This window comes from Acomys russatus, chromosome 9 (assembly GCF_903995435.1).
Source record: "Acomys russatus chromosome 9, mAcoRus1.1, whole genome shotgun sequence".
Lineage (NCBI taxonomy): Eukaryota > Metazoa > Chordata > Mammalia > Rodentia > Muridae > Acomys > Acomys russatus.
The window spans coordinates 39,672,715-39,685,778 of NC_067145.1; the positions used below are offsets into that span (position 1 = coordinate 39,672,715).

Sequence of the window (13,064 nt, forward strand, 5' to 3'; positions counted from 1 at the left end):
TAGAGAAAACTTTAAAAAGACTGTTCTAGAGCATATGCAAACAAATCAGAGACTGATAAATATCTGCTAAATGTAACTTAATATAACTAATACTATGGTTGGGACTACGCTCTACAGCTGTAGAATTGCATGCATAATCAAACAGCATCATGTACACATGCACACTCAAACACATATGCTCTCTCTAAGTCTTGCAATGGAGAATGACAATCTTCTCTACGTTTCAGTTCCCTAATTTTGATCTTTTTATTTATTATAGGTAAGTATACGTTAGTAGAGAGTGCATGGAATTTTAAAGCGAGACTACGTATGTTAGAAAATGCATCCAGGGCACATATTTTATTTCTTACGAAAATAAAGCTATGCACAAAATGACCTCTGTACACGGGTGTGGCCCGAGCACTGCATCCTTACAATTGAATACTAACAGGTAGAGTGTGATAAAAAAGCTGCTCACTGCCTTGCCCCACTGGGGAGCTCAGGAGCTGCCTGGTTAGAGAACGTGCCCAGGATAGCCCAGAGTCTGCTGGGGTCCTCACAGTTGTGCTGCCGGACCCAGTGCAGAAGCAGGTCCTCCTTCCTCCACAGCATCTGGGCACAGAGCAGGCAGTTAAAGCCCGAATGGGACCAGAGAAGCCTGGCGGGGTGCGGTGGGCCGCTCACTCCCCACTGGCCACCTTCACTCTCTCCCAGCACCTCCTCTCTGTTCTGATGAGGGGGCGGCAGTCTTTTCCCTGTGGGAAATGCTGGGGAGTCCTCCACAGAGTCACACAGAGGCACCTGCTTCCTTCTTTCCGTGTGCTGCTTCTGGTAGGGGGCACCAGAGCTGCCGCCTGGTAAGATCACCTCTTGAAGCCGGCCTTGAATTTCCTCCCCATGGACATGAAGCAAATGAAACTTTATTTCAGCGAAAGACTGAGCAGTGATCTGACAGCGACCACATCTGATTTGCAGTTTGACCTCATCTGCCTGGTTTAGAAGGAAATCTTCTTCCAAACTTGATTTCGTTTCCCTGGAAAGGGGGGAAAGTCTAGGTAAGATTTCCCAGGAGAAGGCAACTGGATCTCTTGTTGTCAGATCTCGGCCTCCAGGGATATAAAGCACCATGCTAGGAAAGCAGGGGATTAACAGAGAGCTCAGCAGAGCCTCAGCAGAGGCCACAGCATACATTGTTACTCTCAGGGCCATACATCTTTGAGAACACCAGGGACCGTTTCAGAGGGTCCTGCATCTCCCCCTAGTGAACCACCTCCCTGGTTACCCCAGCTGCTCACAACAGGATTATTAGGTAATATGATGGGAGTGGCCAGGCTATCCTGTGGTCCTGCAGGAGGTGACTGTCCCAGATCATCCACGCACCCCTATCATTTGGGCAGCTCTAACATCTTAAGATCATCTAAGCACATGAAAACAAGTGTGAAGGGAGCTTCCATGCATATCAGCAAAAAGCATGTTAGCAGGAGATGGGAAAGAACTGCTGGAGAAGAGGAGGGCAGAAGTGAAGGAAAAGCTAGTGCAGGCATCTTGTTTTTATGCATTATGATACTGAATAGAAAATAGTTGTTAGAGCAACGGGGACCATAAAGAACAAGGGCAGAGAACCTACGCTGTGGGCAGGGTTTCCTTCTCATTCCCTAGTCCCCTCAGCTGTGGCCATGTGGACCACTTCCACTGCTTAAGTGTCTGCCATGTCAGCTTCCAGATTACAGAGCTTTGGGTTTTGGTTTTGTTTTCTGATGTCTAGACGGACACAGACACACATTAACATGGCCTGTCAGGTAATAAAGGGCACATGTAGAGATGCTGAGGGCAAGGTGGAGCATCTTGGGGTCTGGTGAAAGGGGCGGCCTCAGGCAGCACTGTTGGGGTAGATAATACTGTTTAGATAAGTTCTATGAACAGTAACTTGGGGAAAAACTACTTTATAAAGACTACTAAAACTATATATAATAATCTACTATTATAACCTTTAGATGCAAAAATAATGTCACCTAACTGTCCCCAACATACCTCAAATTGGTATTCATGCTTTGACTGTAATAAACACTTTGGCTGACCAGAAACCAACCAGAAATGGGGTCATTCTTCACAGAGCTAAGAGTGTGGGAGAGGTGATTTATTTTTCTCACATCTTCTGTTGTTGTTGAGACAGTCTCACACAGCCCAGGCTGACCCTGAATTACTGATTTTCCTGTCTTTATCTGCCAAGTGCCAGAATTATAGGTGTGCACCATTACTGACTACTTCTGAAACCTTAATCTTTTCAAATCACAACAGACTTTCCTGCCGGGCTTCCTTCCCAGAAGCACTCACCTCTCCAATGGGCCGTCAGGTCCTTGCACAGTGGCATCTCTGTCCTTGTTTTTTGCCGTGTCTCCTGGCTGCAGCTCACTAGAGGAGGGCTCTGTGCTGATCACAACCCTGTGCACCTCCTTCAGATGGCCAAAGTAGACAGGGACATGACCAAACACTTTCGCACAAAACTCACAGCACACTAGCCTCTTGGGGCGATGCTCGGCGTGGTGAAGCTTCATGTGTGCACTCAGGCTGCCAGGGCGGACATAGGTCTTGCGACAGATCCCACAGCTGTAAGGCCGTCTGTTGGTGTGTATATTCATGTGGTCTAGAAGGTGGTGTTTGAACTGGAAGTGGTGGTTACAGACAGGGCACATGTGCCAGGGCTTCTTAATGCCAGAGAATCCATTTCTGAGCACAGAACTGGGCTTTGGGGTAGGGCGGTCACTCTGTCTGGAGCCAAGCCCTTTTGGAGGCAATGTGTTATTCAGCACATCCTGACTGAGGCTGCTGGGAGCCTGGGACTGCAGCAGAGCCACAGGAGATGCCAGGGGTGCCAACGCAGACAGGACGAGGACAGGCTTGGGCATGATGCTACGATACTTTCTGGAAGCAGCCCTGGGCTTCTGGTCCATGGGTTCCTGGGAACTGTTTCTTTTCCTTTGTACACGATCTGCGCACATACCAACAATGCATTTCCTTCTTTTACCCTGCAATGCTAAAACCTCATCTGGCACCTTCCGTTTTCTTCCTTTTCTCTTTGCTAAGTCACTGCTGGGTTTTGCTTTGTGGCTGAGAGAGAAGGCACTATCACAAGCACTCTGCTTTGACCCATGCAGAGCAGGTACCATGCTGGCTATCTGGGTGGCTGCATTGAACCTTTCTGTGATGGACAGTCTCTCATCACCGTTTGTTCTGCATCCAGATGAAGATAATTCTGCATTATTGGCATCCGATTCCACTTTGCCCACCTCTGTGGTTTTCACTCTGGTGAAGGGTAGGATGGGCACCTTACCCTCAGGCACCGCAGAGACCATGTGGTACTGCATGGCACTGCTGAAGACAGTGTGTGCAGGAGCCACCTGTTCTTTAAGCTCTTCATCAGCAACAGCAGGCCTAGTGGGTACCGCCTTCCTGGCACAGTCTGCCTTCTGAATAGATGCCAGGAGGCTCTGTGGGGAAGAGGAACCCTCTGTAGTACATGCTGGGATGGCAGAAAGCTCCTGATCGCCACAGCTATTGGTCACGAGAGGATTCCAATCTTCTTGGCCAATACCACTGCTCAGGGTAGCTGTGTTGATACTGGTCGGGGAAGAGTCTAAAGTGGGCATTTGCTTCAACACGCTGGGTTTGTGAGGCAGTTCAGGATGGGCTTGTGGGGAAGGGGACACCTGACATATCTGGGCTGGGCCAGGAGGTCCACTGCAGGCACTCTTGGAAGAGATCAGGTCCTGTCTCTTTCTTAGTCCTTTGCTACTTAGTGGTTGGTATCGAGGAATAGGCAGCTTAACGTTTTCATGCAGGGACATTCTGGGCTTCTGAATTGGCTGAGCTGAGGCAACATTCGGCAAAGCAACAAGAGAGAACGTTCCCTCTTGGCCAGCCAGCTGCATCAGAGCATAGTTATGGGTGGGCATGCCCAGAGGCTTGGAGGTTAGAGCTGGACTCCTTTGGTCAGAAAATGAGGAAGGACAGGGTAGCACTCTGGATGTCAGGACTTTTGGCACAATTTTTGGTGCTATGGTCCTAAACTGACTCTTACTCTGTAAACCTTTCCCATTCTGTGTTGCTCCCGAAGGGCTGTTTGATTCACCTGCAATGACAAACACAGATTACTACAGCGTAACCGTCCCTGGTACTGAAACTTCAAATCACCTCTCATCTGGGCTAGAGAGCTGGCTCAGAAGTTAAGAGGATACACTGCTCCTGCAAAAGGCCTGAACTCATTTCCCTGCACCCATGTTGGGTGGCTCACAGCTGCCTGAACTTCAGCTGCAGGAGATCCAATGTCCTCTTCTGACCTGTTCAGGCACCCTCATTCCTGTGCCCTCCCCCCATTTATATAGTTAAAAAAACAACATCTAATTTATCTGTTCAGAACAGATTGCCTGTCCTGTCCCCATCTTTCTAATCAACTCCCTACGGCCTTCAAGACGAGGCTGGATCCACTCTTCTATTGAGGGACACTTAGGCTGTGGTCAGAATATTCTCCACAGTTGAGTGGAGAGTGTGATATGACTTTCTCACGTACTCTGGTGCCTCACATTTGACCATGTCCCCTGGAGGGGGAGACCTGGTGGCACTCAGAGGAAGGGCAGCAGGTAGCCAAGAAGAGACTTGATACCCTATGAGAATATACAGGGGGAGGTAATCCCCCTCAGGAACAGTCATAGGGGAGGGGAATAATGGGAAAATGGGGGGGGGAATGGGAGGATACAAGGGATGGGATAAACATTGAGATGTAACAAGAATAAATTAATAAAAAAAGAAAAAAAAAGAAAAAAGAAAAAAAAGACGAGGCTAGAAAGGTGACCTGCCTGCCCTCTCTCCTAAGACTCTAATTCTCTACCGTTGTGCCACAGTTCTCCTGTTCCAACTGTTAGTCATTAAACAGGGCTTCCAGAGAGCTGGGACTCTGTCCTCCTGGTCCTTGTGCTCCGTAAGCCCTTCATCCAGCCTCTGTCTTTACCCTGCTTTGGCCTATCTTCACAAGCCAAGGCCAGGCCACTTTTCTTCCTGATCTCCAGACCTGCACAGTATGTGCTCTGGAACATTCTACTGCATGTTTTGTTTCATACGCACGCCTTGCTTTCCCAGGCTAAGCTTGGTGAAGTACAGGCATACTAAGGTCATCTCCTATCACCCACTGCATCTTTGGTCTGAAACAAATGCTTTTTGCATCAATTGGCTTCTCACTCTAGTTTAGACTGCACTGTTTGGTGCTGGCAGTACAGTTTGCTTTGAAAAGTGATGAATTCCAGACTGAAGGTGGCTTTGGTGTTGTTCCCTGTGTGACTTGTGAAATTTCTTTTCACACCTTTCAAACTGTTTATGTATGCTTCTGCAATTAAATCATCAGTATCAGAAAAAGCTGATGTGACACTTTAAAAGAACGTTAAATATAACCAAAGAGACATAAGATTATAAAAGAAAAAAAACATTAATTGCACAAAAAGTACCTTCTAGGACACTAATAGGGATACTTTTAACTGACAGAATAATGTTCTGTTCACCCCATATTTACTGGCCTGACCACAGAGCAATTACTCCAACCTTAAAGAGAACAATTAAGGAAACATTTTGGTTCCCCATTCTAAGGACTGAATCATCCATTTTATTCCCCAAGGCCTCAAGGTCAAAAGGCCTAGCTGGGGAGAAGTTTCTTATTTTTAAGTGACTCACATTAATCAAACTTCATTTAACCTCACATGTACTAGTTGCACACACTAGTCTAGGAACTGGATACTGCAAGCCCATAGTCCTCTTTCTGAAAATTGTGGGTCTACACGAGTGTAGGAATTTACACTTTCAAATTTTAGAAAAGTGGTAAGTTAGAAACACACATACCAAATGTTACACAAGACCCAGCAGAGACAGCAGGGCATCCACAATTAAGCCTACTGCCATGCCTGAAGCAAAGTGCATTAGTATTCACAACACAGCAGGCAAATCAAAGTTCTGAATGATTTTATTTCAGTTCAAGTTTTGCCTCTGAATGACTTATATACCCAATTTTTGGTTTTAGATTTTGAAGTTTTGTGTAAAGGATTTTTAGAAACATCTGTTTGATTGAGGGCTACCAGGGATAGGAAGGTGGGGAGCTAATAATCCACTGAGATAGTAAAACATTTTAAAACCAGCCCCTACTGACTTCCCACAGTTAGTGAAGTAACAATTTGACCAGAAGGTTGCCTGTTGTGACTATGGTAATAAGCAACATGGTAGGAATAATCTGAAAGCACCACAGTTACTTTGCTCTTTGATGTCGGTTAAGAAAAAGTGTTAGGAAACTCTTATATGATAGCTCTGACTCTTCACACAGTAGCTGTATTAGAGCGAGGAGACAGTGCTGTGATGGAGGATGTTGGGAAACACTTCACAGCCTTTAATACAGAAGAAAGGTGGATCAGTGACTGGCTATCAGAGGGAATGATAGTGGGACTAGGAAATTACGCTGTGGGGGCTAAACTGAAGTAGTCAGAGCAGCGTGGGCGACACTGTCAGAAATAGATAGGCACAGAGGAGGAGCACATGGGATAGAGGGACGAGAAGAGACACAGACACAAACGAGTTGACGCTGAGGCCGGACCCAAAGAACAGCAATCAACAGCCAGGGTCAAGGTCTCCTGAAGGCTTCCAGAGACTGAGGTTGGGAAAAGGAGTCTTACTTTTATGACTAGATACTGGAAAGCAAGTTTCTGAGATACACTTTAAACTTGCACAGCAAGCGGACTGTGAATGGACTGTGACACACTCTGCATGCATCTCGCCAACATGGCAGTGACCAAACTACACAGGAAAAGCAGTGATTTCAGAGAGAAAGGAGGCTGTGGTGACTTCAGAGCTGCCTAGGATACAAGCTTCTGGGAAGAGGTTTAACTAAGGAGGCAGAGCCACACTGAATGGGGTGGGCTGCTGACTGAATGAAGAGGAAGGAGGAGTAAGCAGGCTGGGCATCAGTATGCATCACGCTCTGCTTCCTGACTGTGGCTGCAGTGTGAGCAGTCACCTCCCACCCTCACCACCACTCCTCTCCTGACATGTAGTATCTATCCCTCAGGCCTTGAAGCAAAGTAAACCCTCGTCCCTCCCTGCTCTGCCTTCAAGTTGCCTTCACCAGGTATTCTGTGGCAGCAGTAAGAAGAGCCACCTAACCAGAGACCAGCTGTAGGTGAGGGCAAAGGCTATTCTTGGAGGTACCCAGCTGTTTTCCAGCAAGGGCAGACACTGGTCTCCAGTGAGCAGTGCAGGCAGCCTGCAGCGACAGGCCTAGGAAAAGGCAAGTGGCAGGCAGTAGAGCAAGATGTTGGAGATGAAACGTGTATCAGCTGGCTCATGATCCTCAGTCACAGCTACCCACATCTGAAGAACAAGCCTTGCCAGGAGTAGTGAATAGTATGCTGGTGCACATCTATCAGGAAGTGCATACAAAGATGGGATTTCCCATAAATGTGGTGCTCCACTGCCCAGAATTACTAAAGATAGGAAATGAAACTGGTGCATTAGTGGAAAAGTGAGGCAAAGAGGACCCTAAAAGTGGAAGAGCAGACACCAGACCCCAGCAACTACTTAAATGCCCAACAGGAGGCCAATGGTAATCTAAACACAGTTCACTGTAGCCACTCTACCATCCCTTATCATGAAGCCCGGGAGTACATAGACAAATACATCTCCCACCACACACAGGAGAGTTCTTAGAGTGGCCTTTGTGGGATGGGGACAGCTGAGAAGCAGACAGTAGGTTATTGTTCACTTGCTGCCTTCTGTCTTGCTCTAGGGAGGTGCTCAAAAGCAATCTGCTCAGTGAATGAAACACTTTACCTGCACTTACTTATTGAGCATGTGTGTGGGCATTGCACATGCCATGGTGCATGTGTGGCGGTCTGAGGATTGATCGAGGTGTCCGACCTGGTGATCGCTGCCTTCATCCACTGAACCAGCTCACATCTCACTAGCTCCATGCTGGTATATGAACTGATTTCTGAAAGTGGAATCTTTTGGGCTATTTGTGAGCATGTGCTTTTGCATAAATGACTGTATCTAGACACACAGAATGGCTCATGCCCTTTATTTTATTTGACAAGAGCTAATGACCCGAGAGGTAATTTAGTAACTTAGCAGGTAGCACATAACACTGCCTCTTGAAGCTATACACGGAAACCTATAGCAAATCTCCTCCCAAGGACAAGCAGGAACCCAAGACCTACTCCTCTACACATTTTCAGTAAAAGTCGGTTACGTTAGAATAACTACACATTTTAAAACTATTCTTTCAACAGTAGTAGTCCTTAGAGGAGATGAAGTGCCATTACAAGCTTTTAAGCTCTAGGTGCTGGGAAAGCATGGCTGTGGTGAGCCTTTCTTGGGAGCAAATCTGTAACAGCAGCTCATGGCACTAAACAGATGGCATAGTCTAAAACTCCTCACCTGCACTACTAAATTCCAGATCAGAGAGGGCTGCAAGCTCAACAGCAACGAGACATTTCCACTGGCATTTATAATTTCTGGAAATTCTGCAAATTAGCCACAGCAGAGTTAAAGAGATTCATAGGTCCCTTAGGTACTAAACATGGACTTTTATTAACTGAAAGCATAAAAGGCTCACTCAGTAAAAATTAATTTGTACCATTATTCAATGAGAATATTTAATATTAGAATTTTAAGTGTGGGCTGTTTTTAGCATTTTAAGCATATTAAAGTAACCATTTTGAAAAGTGCCATGTACAACAGGTGAAAGTTGATCAGACTGTGAAATAAAGGGACACAGGAAGGTGCCAAGTACTTCTTATGGCCTGACATATATAGTAGGTACTTTACTTGAACCTTTATTTAACTCCAAGAAAATGTCATTGCTCCCCTTTTATAGATTAGGAAAACTGAGGCCTAGCAGAAAGCAAGCAGATCCCATACAGCCAATGGATTATGACCTATTCCTTTTGAAGGAGCAGCTTCCCTTCCCTTCGCATTCCTGTATCCTACTCAGTTCTAAACTAGGTTACCATTCTGGAATTTTGAGGGGGCGAAGAAAAATTGAAAGGCAAATGGCTTGTCAAGTCTGTGTCCCAGTAAATGATACTTTTAGGAAATTCATTATTAGATAGTGCTAACTTTTATAAAATCAAGGCTTGTGGAATGAAAGAAAGCTAACTTTGGAGCTTAGTTTGCCACTTACTACCATGGGATTCTGACAAATCCAGAAAGTCTAGAGGTATCTGTGTGAAAAATGAATGGCATGAGTCTCCGCCATGAGCAGAAGGCTGGCTGTGCATGGCCCTGCTCCCATGTCAGTGGGAGGGAGTGATCGACGGGGGCTCAAGAGCACTAGGTGTCACTGTCTGTCATCATTATCAAAGTCCTTCTCATGAAGAGACAAGCCCTCGGTGACTCTGCAGTGCTGTAATCCACTCCCTGGTTTCCAGGCCGGAACTGAAGGTCCTGCTTTGCTGATGCTAAACAAGGTGTTCCCACCCACCACGCTCTGGGCTTGGACAAAGCTCCATTATCCCACCTGCAGGGTAGGAGGGTGCAGGCAGAAAGAGACAATGTCCATGTTCTAGATGCAAGCCCTTTGGGCACAGGCTAAGAATGAACGTGCTATTAAATCAACTGGCAGAGACAACATTTTAAAAACTGTTCAGGTTTTAATTTTACTAGGCTGAAAACAAAAACAAAAGCAAAAGCAATCAATCAATCAAACACACAAAAAACCAAGGCCAGTTTCAATATGTTGGCATCTAGATTTTTCCCTCCTCTTTCATTCGGCTTTGAAATCATAAACTTTGGTTGAGGTTCAGATTGTTTTTCAAGATGGTCTCTGATTAAAAGCAAGTAATGTTAATACTGGGAAGAAATATAGAATAAATAAAATGATTGAAAATACAAAGGACCACAACTTCATTTTGTTGGAAAAATATAACAAACACACCAACAGGGTGTCTAACAGCATAAGCATTTGAAGGACTCAGAATGCCAAATGCATTGAGTCCCTACATTTTCACACTAGGACCACTGGAATCATCATTTCTTGGACTCACATTTCAGGAGCTTGGAAGTAACAGAAGAAAGCATATTTCAAGTGGAAACCTGAGTCTGGTTTTGCTCAGTCTCCCTAGCACACCTGCCCTGCCCTGCCCTGCCCTGCCGAGCCGAGCTTTCAGGTAACAACCCTTCTTTCCCTGTCAACACCCATAACCAGCAGGCTTTTCCAATTGCCATGGGCCGAACTCATTGCCTCCCTTAGCAAGAAAGAGAATTCTCATTTTCTGAGCAGCTGCATTTCTTTATCAGTACTGAGTAGTATTTTATGTACCAGGTACTGTGTAAAACACATGCTTTATCTTATTTGATCCCCAGTGTAAAGTGAGTGAAAAACTACTGTTAGGAGCTTTTACAGAAGAAGATTTCCAAGACAGTAAGAGCCAATGCTGGCAATCACATTTTGGATTCTGGACGCTTTCCATTTCCCCAGGGGCAGCTATGGCCACCTTTACAGTCTCAGGTAGAACAATGGAGAGGCTCCAGCTCTGTCAGATTTGCTGTCACCTACCTCTGCAATGCTCTTGAGTTTTGGCAAGTCACTTGGTACATAAATGCTATCTTTAAAATGGGCACAACGATATACAGCTACAAAGGTGGTGTCATGGTTAAAGAAGCTAAACATCTCCTGGAGGGTCCAGGGTGGTTCTCATCAGTTACTCGTTCAGCAGATATTCTTTCTCATGCCAGTAGGTAACCACAAAGTTTCTAGTATTTATTTTCAGTAGGAAGAAATAAGACACAGAACTTAAATTCTCGTGATATGGAATAATTCTGAACTTTTAGACCAGCATTTCATTTAGGAGAAACAACTGAGGAAAGAGGAAAATGATGCTTACTAGTAAGAACCCACTCACACCCTGCCTCTCCCTGTCTCTGTGGCAGCTCAGCCTTGCCCAACATCTGATCCGTCCTATCAGATTTTATTCCCACTTGTCCCTCATCTCAGTTGTCAGTTGACTAAGTGTTAATTGGGTTTACAATTCAGTGTGAATGTGAGTGCATTTTAAGGAGGTGTATTGTGGGGATACCTTTCCTTGCTTCTGTTCATAAACAGTAGGGAAGAAAGCTACTGGCTTGTAAGGTGTTCAAGGGTGGGGCTAAGGCCCATTTCCAGTCCACCAGGGAGGAATGTCTCTGGTGGGTTTAGGATGCTCACTGGCCACATTTCTATAGGACAGCAGAAGTGAAACAACTTTTGGTAGTGCTTAGTTGTAGATTTAATACTTTACTAATTAAATAATTAAGAAATTAGTTCAATGGGACAGGTCGCTTGCTACACAAGCCTGGCCCAAGTTCAGTTCGTGGAACCCATATAATGATGGAAGGAGAAAACTTCCACTGACCACTCCGTGTGCACTGGCACTGCCAGCACATATGCATGATGCACGCCTATGGAAACACAACAGCAAATGAGAAAGAATTTTAAGGAAACTGGAGTAGGGCCAGGCATGGTGGCGCACGCCTTTAATCCCAACACTAGGGAGGCAGAGGCAGGTGGATCTTTGTGAGTTCAAGGCCAGCCTGGTCTACAAAGCAAGTCCAGGACATCCAGGGCTACACAGAGAAACCCTATCTCAAAAAACCAAAAAAGAAAAGAAAGAAAAAAGAAAGCTGGAGTACAGGAAGAAAAGTTGGAGACCAAAAGGGAACTGCGTCTACAGAACTGAGTGATTAGACAAGCACAAAGACCGTGAAGAGGAGACGGTCTGTGTGGAAGAACTGAAAAGTCAATCACTTCAAATATTTACACAATGTGGCTCCTGAGACTCAAGTAACTATTCTTTGGTGGAGTTAAAGCTTGTATTCCAAATGAAAAGTAAATTTAAAAGGCTATTTTTTATGTTAAAATACCTCTTAGAAATTAATTTCAAAAAGTTTCAAGATTCTCCATGTTAGTTAAAACTCTTATATAGCTCTCATTTGTGGGAGGACTTTTTACTTAAGAGCTTCGGATAAGAAACACTGAAAACCATGTAAGAAACATGTTTTGGCAGAAACAGTATGTAGCACACACAAAAGCTTGCTACTGTTACCCAATAATCAAGCCAAGTGTTTTCCCAAACCTACAGAGGACTGGACAGTGCAAGGATTTAATAAGGTGCTAAAATAACTTGCCACAAAGTCTATGAAAGACAACTAGAGACTTCTGAATGTTTCTACAACTGTGATTCAGATGCTGATAACTGTTTGATTTTTTTTTAGTGGGGTTGGAGACAAACTTTCTCTGTGTAATAGCTCCTGTTGTCCTTGGCTGGCCTAGAACTCACAGAGATCCACCTGCCTCTGCCTCCTGAGTGCTGGGATTAAAGGTGTGCGCCACCATGCCCTGCCTGTTTGCATGCTTTTAAGAGAGGGTTTCTTGTAGCCTGAGCTGTCCTCAAGCTCACCTTTTAGTGGAAGATGACCTTGAACTCTTGATCCCAGAAGCCCCACTGCTGTCTTCTTTGGACTCCCAACCCAACTGGGCCCCACCTGTACTCTCTCTTCTCTAGGGGCCAGGATTACATCTTCTTTTAAATTTTGTATTATTTCAATAGTAGTTACAGCAGTTAAGTATCTGTGAGGATGAGTAAGATGACATTTGATGAGGAAAATCTTTAGTGGGTTAAACATAAAGTTAAGATTTCAGCACTAGAAAGTGCATTTAGCAGGGATCCATGCAGAAGGTTGGGTGTTTCTTAATGTGGATCAAAACATCAGCATATAACTTAAATGGTTAAGATCACAACTATTTAACAATGGTACTGTTAAAAGTAAGACATTGGTACACAGACACTATTTTTATTCTGTAATTTCAAAAGTAAGTTTATACAGAAGGGACATTTTGGGAGAGTACAAAAGCTGCATTTTAAAACAAGGGCTGGAGGTATGTGGCTTAGCAGTCTAAGTACCTACCTGCCCAATATGCCTCAGAGCCTGGACTCAACCCACAGCAGTGCAGTGCCAAGCAGAGAGGGAGGGAGGAGGAAAGGAGAGGAGCTATGCTTTATAGTGTAGTCTTTTTTTTTTTT

General features: G+C 45.0%; 1 protein-coding gene across 1 annotated transcript; it reads right to left on the reverse strand.

The window, feature by feature from the left end:
• Positions 1-234: 234 nt before the first annotated feature.
• Positions 235-4,127, reverse strand: Znf438 (zinc finger protein 438; the record flags this gene model as incomplete). Its single annotated transcript, XM_051150863.1, has 2 exons — positions 235-1,012; positions 2,314-4,127. Coding segments are annotated over 2 exons (2,373 nt in total), but the record flags the coding sequence as incomplete, so codon positions are not given.
• Between the last annotated feature and the right edge of the window lie 8,937 nt (positions 4,128-13,064).